The following is a 12,461-nucleotide window of genomic DNA, read 5'->3' on the forward strand; positions in this document are numbered from 1 at the left end:
TAGACCGTTACGGAAGCACTCAGTCAGCAAAAAACAAAAAGCAGAAGGAGAAAAAAAAGGACAAGCACAGATGATGAGAGAAATCTTCAAAGCTGTTCTTGCTGATTTCTGCAGAGAAACTGGTTGAGCCCATTAGGACACACTGTGGCTCACGAGGAGGACCTGCCACCCTCCCTGCCTGCAGCTGCGCTCCCAGCTGTGTTTGAGCTGCAGCCCTGTCAATGACAGTCCCCTTTTGGATCCTGGGCATCACCCTGAACAAGGACACTCTTTATGCTTTCACGTGCTGCTTGGAAAAGCAAAGGACGTGTTTCTAGGTTCCTTGTGCACCCAAAATAACTTCAAATGGCTTAAAGAAATGAATTACAGGATTTGGAGAAGAACATGGAGGATTAAACAACAATTATTAAGGATTACAATGTTAAAAAAACAACCTGCAAAGACGGACTTTATAGTAAAACCACAAACAGTGCATATATGCCTATTACAACATAAAGCCAAATTCTGGGTGAAGACAGTAATTTATGTGTAACACCAGCAAGGGAAATGCCTTACTGTTCATCTTCTGTGAATTTAGGATAACTTTCATTATCCTAACACTGAGACATTAAAGCATTAACATTGAATTGGTTCATGCATTTTTGAAGAAATATTAGGAGTACAAAGTTACTAGTCAAATCCCAAACCATGGTTATACCACACCTGGGAGCTCATCATTGTTTCAGATCTTCTAAGTTAACTGCATATAAGTCCACAAAAAGAGTTAACTTTGCTACAGAGGGGGTTTAGAAACTTTGAAAAGAGGAAAGAGAGAAATGGAAAGCTAGTAATTTCCTAGAAAAGTTGTGTTTAAAAAACATGTTCAGTGCTCCTTCAGTACACCAGTACCTACCTCCAGGTATTCTCCACAAAATAACTCTGCTGACATATATATTGCTTACTTCTCACCAGTGTATGTCATTTTAAAATGAATTTATCCACTATCCTTCGTGTCACACGGTTTGGGGGAAGAGTGGTTCACATACAGCAGCAGTTTGTCACCCAGGATACAATTTTGCCAGAGCCCAAAGGACTGGACCACACCACACCACCCCACCCAAAAAAAAATTTTAAAAATCCTGCTTGCCATTTAATTCTTTGAGGAAGTCAGTCTATTGTCCAATTTTTTCAGGTGGAGTCATTAAAATTTCCCCTTCCAGGTTGTATCACTGTGTATCATGTGGGCTGGGCTATTTCTACAAGCACAAAGACAGCGACTTAGATTGTTCACTTTGGCTTCATTCAGATTTAACTAAGCGAATGTCTGTGCTCAGCCTTTAGAGACTCTTGTCTCTGAAAGAATAAATGCAATAAAAGTCTGTTTTCTGTAGCTGCAGGCATTTGGTGTCAAACCATGTTATGTTGCACCACACAGCAGTGACAATTTCATTTTAATACATGGGGTACATTTTAACAAGCCAAAGCAGTCCCTGCAAAGAATGCAATATATAAGCTGCCAAATGAAAGAGACTCAGTGCACTTCATGCGTTTTATGTGGGAAGAGAATAAAAGTGAAACCCACAGTGTTCTGGGATAAAAAGGCCATCATTCGAATAGCACTCTGAAAAAGAATGTGCACATTTTCCTCTCAAGTTTCACAATTAACAGCTCTCAAATGCCATTGCTGGCTATCTGTAATCTGGCACACGCTTCGCTTGAAACTGACACTGGCATTATCGACTAAGCCTGAAAAGGCAGCACAATAGACAAAGCCCTCTATACATGTTTCCCTCAGATGTGTTGCTGAGTAACAACTGCATCCATCCTTTGCCCACCCCACCTGAGCCCTCATGTGCTTTCTGCAACTTGTGCCTGTGGGGGTGGCCTTTCCTCCTGGCTGGGCTGAGACTGGCCAGGCAGCCACTCACTAAGCAGGAAGGCATCTATCCCAGGGCCACCAAAACATGAATTATAATTTACACTTGTCCACAATACCCCTTTCCTTAGAAATAACCCTTTCAAATTGAGTTCTTCAGGATGATTAGCTCATTGACCAACTGGGGAAATATAGGGGCCTAAAGAAACCAGATATGCTAGCAAAATTGCCTGATTCTTGCCATAACAAGACCCTGGTTTTAGTTTAGTCAGAATTCTGATCAATATCAACCACTTAGGTGGCAATACCTATGGCAGGCACCTACGCATGAGCTGAACCTATCTGCAGACATTGATTCGCCCATTACTCCTTCTCTTGTTTCATCCATGAAGACGAGCTGTATCCAGGCAGAAGCCCCAAAGCCACATTTTTTTAGGTCGACATTTATAAATTCCTCCTACTTTTCCTTCAGAAAGCTGTGGCACTTCTCTGTTTTAGAATGTGCTTTGAATTATTCTTCTCATATGAGCTAGCAATGTTTCAAAATGCTGCTTGAGACTAATATTTAATAAAAATATCACTAATGACATTGTTACATGTTAAAAGATTTTCTATAAAAGAATGTCAGCTGAGCACAGGTAAACTTGGGAGAAATTATTTAAATACATTTAAATATGGTTTTTTTAATAGTGGTGTTCCTTTCATAATTGACAGAACAAAAATATGAAAAATTTTAATATTCTGGATAAAAGATAAAGACCCCAGATGCTTCAAAACCTCTCACCAAAAGACATAGATATTCAACACTCTTGCTGGAAAGGTAAGGAAAACAGCTTCATATGATAACAGAAATTTGGTTTTGATTTGATCATTTGTGAAGTATAATTTTCAAATTCCTTCAACTGTAAATTTTGGTGTTGATCTGAGATAGTAAGTCATGTTTAAATGCAATTTGGAGATAACTATAATGCATCTGAGTATTATCTTGAACCAGCAAATGCACTGCAGAAAAAGAAAGAAAATTACCAAAGCCATAGGCTTTTATAATTTTTTAAAAGGTCCAGATAATGATATAAACCCAAATGAACTAATAAAACCATGATAATTTATTTTTACTTGTGTCTATATATCTCCCAGTTCTGGAAAATAAGCTGTAAGGTTCCCAAATACAAAATGGGTAATGAGACTGTCTATATTCTATCCAATTTGAAAAGAAGTAAATTTTTAAAAATCTGAAGACTGTTTTATGTTCTCTGTTTCTAGCTGTAGTTTGTAAACTAAAGATACTTCAGTATGAAAGGGAAAAAAAAAAGAAAACAAACCAAAACCAGGGGATACTTAAACAAGCATCAGAACCAAATCATTTGATGTCCACATCTTGCTATTAAATATTCACTTTAGATAATTTAAAACCTTTATATTATTTCTATTATAAAATAATAATAGAAATAATTTATTTGATAAAATGAAATTTATATTGCTCTACAGACCACAGTAGCATCAAAGTAGTCATTACGTGTTGTTAGAAGTAATAGGGAGCATTTACCATGAGAGAAGAGAAGAGAAAAAAAGAGAAAAAGAGAGAGAAAAAAAGAGAAAAAAAGAGAGAGAAAAAAAAGAGAGAAAAAAAGAGAGAAAAGGAAAATTATTTTAAACCCCCTTAAAGCTCTTATACATGCTTATTATAAAGATTGATGCAGTGTCAAGAAACAACTTAATAAAATTTTCATATAAGGAATAACATGATGATTACATAATTATTACCTGAGAAATATTCAGTACCACGTAATTACCAGTTAGTGGAAAAGTGTGGGTTTGGTTTACATATACCTTATAGTCACTTAGCTTAATAATAATAATGTAAATGAGAATCAGAACTGTAGGTTTTTTACATCCAGAGTAAATACTTAAAGATGAAATTGTTACTACCACATCTATGTTATGATCAACATATGAATATTGTTTACATTTACAAGAGTGGGAATAATAAATCTTGGAGAAAAATGTTTCCTTACTATTTAAGGCATTTTGCAAAGATGGAAGCAGGTAGCTAGTAACAGTATTATACAGTGAGAGAGTCCATAGAATGGAGACCATAGCTAGAATACACACCAGAGAACTCAACTTCTTTTGGCATATCAAAAGGATGACTAGAGGAGCAGTCTGATAGCACTGCATAAGCAGCTTTGTGGGGAGAATAAACTAGGGAGTAAGGACTTCTTTACTCTTCCTGAGAAAGTTGTGACAAGAACCAGATAAATTCAAAAGAGAAATTAAGCAGAAACATTTAATTGCAAGGAAGATGATCCACTGGCGAACATTAGATAGAAAAAAGGTGATCCTTTTTTTCTGGTTGATGTCTTTGAATCACTTCTGAAAGTCTTATTTTAGTAAAACACAAACATTATCTCAATATTAGGTAACTGGGAGTATTTCAACTGCCTATGATATAAAAGATGTGAAGCAAAACAATCTTCAGGTCTCAAATACTCTAAAGCTACAAGATAGTATTGATTAGCATGAGGTTTCCTAGCACCTCCCTATGTTCTTCATCCTTCCATGGAAACACACTCACTAGCTCTTTTAATTTATTTTGCTAATTTAATTCCAGGCATTCTAAGACACTGATATGGCTGCAACCTGTGATTTCCTCCTCCCCTGTAACAGATTTAGGTATCTCTCCAGCTTTTCAGTCCATAAGAGATTGCTTCAAGATGTTTGTGCTTTTTGGTTTATGTTGGAAAAAAGCTATTCCCTTTGCCACTCACAGCCTAAGAAGACATTTATTTTGACAAGTTCTCTTCATCGCTCACAAATTATATCTTTTCCCAACATGTCTTGCCTGTATATTCTTCAACTGTCTGCTTGAACAACAGGAGGTTGTTTACTTTCTCAGATAAATATACAAAATCTACAGAAACCACTCTTCTCTCAAGATACGGTTCATTCCATACCTTGCAGCATCACCTATTATGCCAAGGTGAGCTGCCTGAGTATCTCTGCAACACAGTATCTGCATTTACAGTGCTCTCCATAGAGAAACTTCTTTGGGTCAGAAGAAATAACTTCATTACACCTACATTATCCTGAAAAACTCTGAAAGATGCAAGGATTCCTTTAAGGAAAAAAACCATAAATATTAAAGGCTCATCTCTCTCGTTTTACTTCAGTGGAAACTGGAGCATAACCATTTCTACTGAAACCCATGCAAATCTTCTACAAATAGAATAATGATCCTGTGACAGCTCAAAGTCTTGTTTCCTAGTTTTTGTTGCTCCCTTTCAGTTGCCGAGTGGAATATTGTTTCCAAAGACTAAATTTAAGACATGTAAAATGCGGACAAGCAGGAGATAAGTTAAGTAAAAAAGACAGGCAGGCAAAGAAAAGCAACCCACTGGAAGCTTTTCCAGAAGAATAACGTAGGGAAAAGATGAGGATGAAGCCCAAACTCCCAACAGCAGAGTGTTTAAATGCCTCACTACAGACCCTGCAGCTAGGTCACAAAGGGATGGAAGCATCTCCTTGATATGTACCTTTGCTCTGAGGTGACAGCTAATTGAGAATCTCTTGACTTTGATTATTTGCTGGGAACAGAATCAAACCAGTCTTTTATGACAGTTTGTGTTGGACAAATTTTCTCGTGCTACTGGAAAAGAATAGTATGAACACACAGTCATTTCCACCTAGACCTAGGCTGATTTATGCTACTGTCTTCACAGTCTCAGGTTAAGTATTATACTGGTGCCCGCCAGCAGTGCAATAGTTGACTGTCTGACTGTCAGCATTTCCATCATAAATTTCTGTTTTCAGAAGCTTATGACTTCGTTGTAAAATGTCGCTTGGGGGAGGAATCTTGCAAGGTCGTTTTAAGTTACAAGACAGCAAACAAAATAAAAAAGTTAGTGGCTTCTAACTCTTTCTTTGCACTTTATCATTTAAAAGGACCTATAAAATGCTTGTTCTGCAGTTCAGCTGAGTGTGACAAACCTGTGTATGGTTTTATTAATATTACTATCTCTTTAGGGAAGATACTTAAATAATACTTGAATGGTATTTTATTGTGGGGTTATAAAAAGCAGTTTTTATTTCATTGATTCAGTTAAGTCCCTCCCCAAGGTATATACAAACGTCTCCTTGCTCCCTTTTCCAGCGCCCAAGGAGTTCTTCAATTAAACTTGCGGTACCTCAGGCTTGGATTGTGCAAATTGCTCAGCCAAATTATCTGATGGCTCCCAACTTTCCAACTTCCTCCCTCATCACCTTTCAGAGCTTCACGTTTATTTTCATCTTATGGAGTCCCATTGATACTTGTCTAGAGATCCTGACTCACCTATCCTACTCTGGAGCTTGCTTCTCCCTGAAAGTACAGCTTCATGCCTGTCAATTGTCTTAGGGATGTACAAAGTCCACCAAAATTTGTCCAGGTTGAAACACCAGATGGAAGTGTGAGGGTCTCCGAGATACATCCTCACACAGAGGTCCCCACAACCCTGCAGTGTTGCTCTGGGGCTTTCCCAGGGAGGCCTTTCAATGGAAATGTACCACCGCAGGCATTGGAATATTTTACAGATATCACACAAAGTCTTTGGAGAATGTTTGGGATTTCCAGTTTCACCTGAGATATTCAATTATAAAGCAATTTCCTGGGTAAGATGTAGGATGTGACAGATCATTCTTCTGACTGAAAGTAGGAATGATCCTCATAATGTCTAAGTCTGTATATCTATACTGTCCCAGATGATGGATCTATTCAAGCTAAATTTATAGCATCTTTTCAACCGCCTTCAATTAAACCCTTAAATAAGGAAGAACAAAGCACTTTTCCCCTTCACAAATGCATCCCTAAATTGCCTGGATGTTCTTTATCCCCTGGTGCTGCTGACACTTCTATGTCTCCCAAGTAGCAACATCACTGATCCTCAGAAATCCCCCTCTAAATATTACCCCTTTCATTTAGCAAAACAGCACCACTGCTTTGCCACCACTGTGATTTTGTTATTTTTTTATCTTCTCCCACCTTAACATCTGGAACTCATCCTTTGTGGGCCTGTGGAAAGCCAGGTCTTCCAGCACATACAGTTACCTCTTTATAAGTGGCAACACTTCTTCAGGATGAAGATAAATATTTCCCTCCGAGCTCTCAATACCTTCCTCTCAAAGACCTTCTTACTATCTCTGATCTGCTTTTTACTCATACCATCAACAACACTACTAATATTCTGTTTGCCGAACTCATATCAGCTTTAAAATTATATCTTGAAATAAGTCTTCAAATCCAGTTTCTGTGGATTTTTTCCTTTTTTTTTTTTTTTTTTTGCGTTGTTTTGTTCTGTTTCATCTTGCTGACTTTTTTTTAAGGATGAAGGACTATGATTTCATTCTAAGCTCTAAAGAATACACTTACACTTTTAAAACAAATGCTCAGATGCTGAAGTTATTAGATGACTCCTAGCAACAGGGATTTAAGAGAAACACCTAGAAAATTAAGTGCTGTGATGAAATTCTGTGCAAGGGTACCACAGTGTCACTCCCTCTTTTGACAGGCAATCTTACAACAGACTGAACTCAAAGCTTCACATCCAAAGAAGTGCCTCCTTTTTTCCAATATCCGACTTCTAGTAAGTGTTTCTGCCCCCTCCTATTTCTTCTCATTTCTCTCTCTGCTCTAGGATAGGCTGTGTTTAGTCTCAGCTTCTGCTTGCCGGTGTCAACAGAAACACCCCTGCCAAAAGAACACAGCAGTATGAGCCCGGTGGAATGCCAGCTCCCACGGAGAGCCTGAAGGCAAGGTAATATGGCCTTGAAGTACAAAGCATGGGCCAGGGGTGAGGCAGAGGCAGATGTGCAGAGGTTACAGCATGGATAGGCTTTTATGAAGCCACAGTCAAAGTCTAAAGTTTCCTTTCTCTGGCCCCTTGCTCATAACTCTCCTCAAAATCTCCCCTGGGGTGCACCCAGGCACAGCTGGCTCAGGCCACAGTGAAATGCTCTGGAAAGATTCAGGAAAATCTGTTCAGTTGCTTCTGAGGGATGCAAAACAGAGGAAATAGTTTCACGACTTAACTTACACTCAGAGCTAGTTTTGTACACACATACTTTAAGGGAGGCTGTTAGTGTCACCAGACACTACTAAAATAATTTTGATCCAAGAACATTTGAAGTTCTCCAGGTTATAAGTGATTAATTAGCCACTTGCAGTAGTATAAAATTGTTTATCATACCATTTAAAAGAAAAATCTGACATTAGCTGCCCACCTTCAGTCTTTACTTCTGATTGCTTTTTGAATTAATACAATTATTTTGAGATTGACTATTTCCATAATTGGGCAGACTCAAAAAGTGACTTCTAATCATCATGAAATTTAATTAATAACTTTGAAACATCAAATTTCAAAATTGTTGGATGCTGCATCATTTCAGCATATGCAAATTTAACTTTTTCTCCAGTGCTTCTGTGGCTCTGTTTAGAGCTATGCTAAGCACCGTGGCACATTCCACAGGCAGGCAAGATATACTGTGATAAAAGGTCCCTGGTCAGAATAGCCAGGATCCTCACCTGGGGGGCTGATTTGAACTTCTAAAGTCTTATCTGAACTGGAAGTCCAGCTTCTACCCCCTACCTATACCGCATTGGTACCCACTCAGCATGTTCTCACACTATAGGTACATTAGAATGAAACCTTCATGACTACAAGCAAAGCTAAAGAAATTAAAAATCTATTTGGTTTGACACACTGCAAAAAGATACCAAACAGCACTTCATTATGAACAGAAATTCAGCTGGTCATGTAATTAAATATTGTATTGATAATTCTGCAAAGACAAGAGTCAGCATTCAACCATGGTTCTAAATTTCTGGATTAACTTTAGCCTCACTAAAATCAGTGGGAGATCTGCTCTATACTTTGATGAAGTGAAGGTTTTACCCCACTGTTGTTTGCATGGTGAATTACACATCCAACAAGTTAGATCATTAAAGGATTCCTGAAAGATGTTCCATAATTAAACACATTTTCACAAAGTAAGTCAATTTTTAAAAATGCAAGTTTATCCATTATATAGACTAATTAATATTTAGAGAGCTAGAAAAATTCATGTTATTATCCGCAAGAGTGCATAAGGAACAGTGTGCCATCTTTCAGCATAAATATTTTTCCATTTTCCATTTGAATTCAGACAATATTATCTTAACATTTTTGTGCATTATGGTCTTTCACATCAAGGGCAGAGGTAACACTAACAATGGCACTATTCTTGAAAGCTAACTTTTTATCTTACAGTATCTCATTTTATTCAGTAGTGTTATGACACTAACAGAAGTGCCATGATATACCAAGATATCATGGATTTCAGGGAAATCTGCAAGATGAAGTCATTTTCCCTCCTTTACAAAGCACAATTTTATGAATATTCTGTAGAAACAATGATCTGGGATTTTTTTCCCCCTTTTCTTTTGAAGCAGAAGGCTGCAGTAGAATTGCAAATTTCTCTTCTTATTTGTTTTTTCAACACCTTTCTATATACAGCACTCTACTGCTTGGCTTTTCAAAGGAAAACTATTTGATTTGAGAATGTTTCAAGCTGGAGAGAATCTATGTATATATTCCCTGAGAGTAAACATGGAACCTTGTCTATCTGTACTAACAATGAAGTACATGGTAATAATACGTTGCCCACTCTGTCTAAAATATCTGACTACTCCGTCAGGGCTTGTTCTATGCAAATATTTCTTCTTAAGCTCTTTCCATAGCTGCAGTTCAAGGAAGCTGCAGCTTTCAAGGAAGACACGTTTCTTCAGTTACAGTTCCTACCCTTTGCTCTCCCAGCTGCTAAATTTACTTTCTCCTGTTGCAAGACCTTTGCCAAATATTTAAACAGTTTCATAGAATGGTTTGGGTTGAAAGGGACCTTAAAGACCATCTAGCCTCTCTCCAGATTTCTTACAGGACCCCTTCAGGTACTGAAAGATTGCAATAAGTTCACCCCAGGACCTCCTAAGTACAGGCCTCGGCTTCTTTACCAAGTGTGTGCTTTTTGCTGTAGGACATTTAGTATTACCTGAGCTTGATCCTGCACAGGCAGCTCACTATTCCTAGCAATTTTTATTTATATATACCTACATAGAATGAACCAGATTTTAGAGCAATGAAATGAACATCCTTCTGCACTGGCATTTCTTGGTGGAAAGAACAGATACAATCTGATAAAGGTGCCGTTCTGCATCTTCCATAGCTGTGAGACCTCAGAGCTACAGAACAGACAGCATTTGCGAAGGACCAAAGGCGAAAAAATGTGCATGAATCAAAGTAAGAGCAAAGGTTTCACCTGGCAAAGCCGACTCCTCTGCTGACTCCATTCGCATCTCTTAATATTCTGGTGGAAATGACATGTCCAAAGGGTTTCAGCATATTCTCCAGTTCCTGCTCGTCCATGGACACAGGTAAATTTGAGATGTATAGATTTGTGGGATCTTGCTCTTGTTGCTATGACAAAATGAGAGAAATATCCTCAGTTAGGCTTAGCACAATAGAATAGCTTATGGCTCATACAATAAGGGCTACTCAAAATAGGACCAAGCCAAAAATTCATAGCTGCATTAGAAGAAAGGCTGCCTTTTCATGACAGCAACATATTTGCCAAATTTCTGCAAACACTCATGCATGTGCTTAATTCTGTGCGTGATTGCTCTTATTGAACTCAGTGACACTACTCATTTATAGAAAATTACTCTCATGCACAAGTGTTCTTGGATTTGTGTCCTAATTTAGCAAAGAGATTGTGAAGAAAACGTGATTTCCACAAATGTGCTAATGTTAACATAAATAAAGAACAAAATTCAACACATATTTTAAGCAGATGTGCTTTCCAGCCTGAAGACTTCCCATTCAGCCTGTTCACGATGAACAAGGTTGTTTGAAACACAGAACACTTTTCATAATATCTTTTCCCTTTTTTTTCCCCATCAAAAATGTCTTAATAATAAGCAACAAGATCTAACTGGGCGAGGGGCAGGAGGGGGAGCTCTGCAGTTCAACCTATGGTCCTGGTGAGATAGGTCACATGTTTATTCTGAGACTGAATTTAAAAAATCTTATAAAACAAAGCCTGTAGCATGAATAATTGAAAAAGAAAAAAAAAACCAACAAACCAAATTTGAAAGCAGCTTTCTTGTTCTATTTCAGATCTTTAGGCAAAACTTTCCCTTTTGGTAACCACTACAACTCCTATTCTTGCTTGCTGAACTACTGAAAAAAAACATGAAAGAGACATAGGTGCCATATTAAAATAAGTGTATTAAAACAGTAAAAAACCCCTTGTCTACAGACAACCAGGTCTTGATTGCACTAAATCAATTTAGTTATGTCCTTGCAAATTTTCATGGCTCTACCCATTTTCATTGATACAAGCTTTACATAAAATCTGATCATCTGCCAATACAAGCCTGACTGGGCTCAGGCACTACTATATAATTTCAGCTAATGTTAAATAACAAAAATATAAAATGCAATCATTATACTGTGCAGTAATCCAGACAACACCTTATCTGAGAAAGTTCCCTGAGACAGAGTTTTTAATTCTTTTTATTATACATTTTAATGGGCAGAATTATTTGTATATTTTCAACATTGAGTTAACAGTAATACCCCTTTCTTGCTGAATTGCCCTAAGATCAGATTAATAATCTTGCAGCAGCACCGCAACCTTGCCCTGTTATGAAATTACACACAGTCCTGCAGCCATCTGCCCTGGTTTAACTAAACTAGTTTCAAATTACACACCATTAAAATCAGTGAGGATGCGCCTTGTCAAACACAATCAAGCATTCTGTTTCTAGAAGATGCATGAAGACAGGACAGAACCAAGATGTCTGCTCCATCTCTGCCTTGTACTTTCAAGGCCTCAATATTGGAAAGAGAAATTGCTTCAAGCTGTGATTCACGCTGCCCATCTTTGCAGGGACAAGAATGACTAAGCCAAATCTAAAGCAGCTAGACACCAGAATCAGAAACTGAAGAAAGTTTTTAGCTTCTCTTGCCCCAGGCTCAGGGGAAATTTTCGCCCTTTTGGATGATACAAAAAACTGCAAATGGATACCCCAAAAGGTCCAAAATCAGGAGGAATGTAATATTGTTGTACTGCTTAATTTGAATTCTGATCTAAGGGCTGTGGATGCTTGTCTTTGGACATACTGCCTAATGCCCATTGCATCCTAGCTTTGCATCTCCAGACTCACTACCCTACGAAAAAACACATTATCATGCATGATGAATTCTCCACTATTTTACCAAACATAAATAAAAGAACAAAGTAGGCATGTTTTCAAGCTGCTGTCCATAAAAATAGACCCAGTTATTACCATGTCTTACAATAAGGAGCAGAGGAGAGAAACACCACACACATGAATACTGAACTTACTGCAAATTCAACTGAAGTTACAAACCTCAAATCTGGAAAAACCTTCTTTCCCTTTCCGGTTATCTTTCCCTGCAGTCATCTTCCTTCCTCTCACATCAATTTACATTTATACAGATCCAAAAGCTAGCTCCTCTCCAGTAACCAAAAGATGCTAGTGAGGGATCAGAACTGCTACCATACTGACAATGGA

General features: G+C 37.8%; 1 protein-coding gene across 7 annotated transcripts in view; it reads right to left on the reverse strand.

Moving 5' to 3' along the window:
• The window catches only part of RBMS3 (RNA binding motif single stranded interacting protein 3), a 707,084-nt gene that overhangs the window by 143,678 nt on the left and 550,945 nt on the right, over positions 1 to 12,461 (reverse strand). For all 7 annotated transcript variants that reach the window (XM_017732086.1, XM_017732084.1, XM_017732083.1 and 4 more), the window contains one exon: positions 10,181 to 10,338. In XM_017732086.1, the coding sequence (XP_017587575.1) occupies positions 10,181 to 10,338 (158 nt within the window). The remainder of the gene's footprint in view (positions 1 to 10,180; positions 10,339 to 12,461) is intronic.

Source organism: Corvus brachyrhynchos, unplaced genomic scaffold, assembly GCF_000691975.1.
Source record: "Corvus brachyrhynchos isolate BGI_N302 unplaced genomic scaffold, ASM69197v1 scaffold53, whole genome shotgun sequence".
NCBI lineage: Eukaryota > Metazoa > Chordata > Aves > Passeriformes > Corvidae > Corvus > Corvus brachyrhynchos.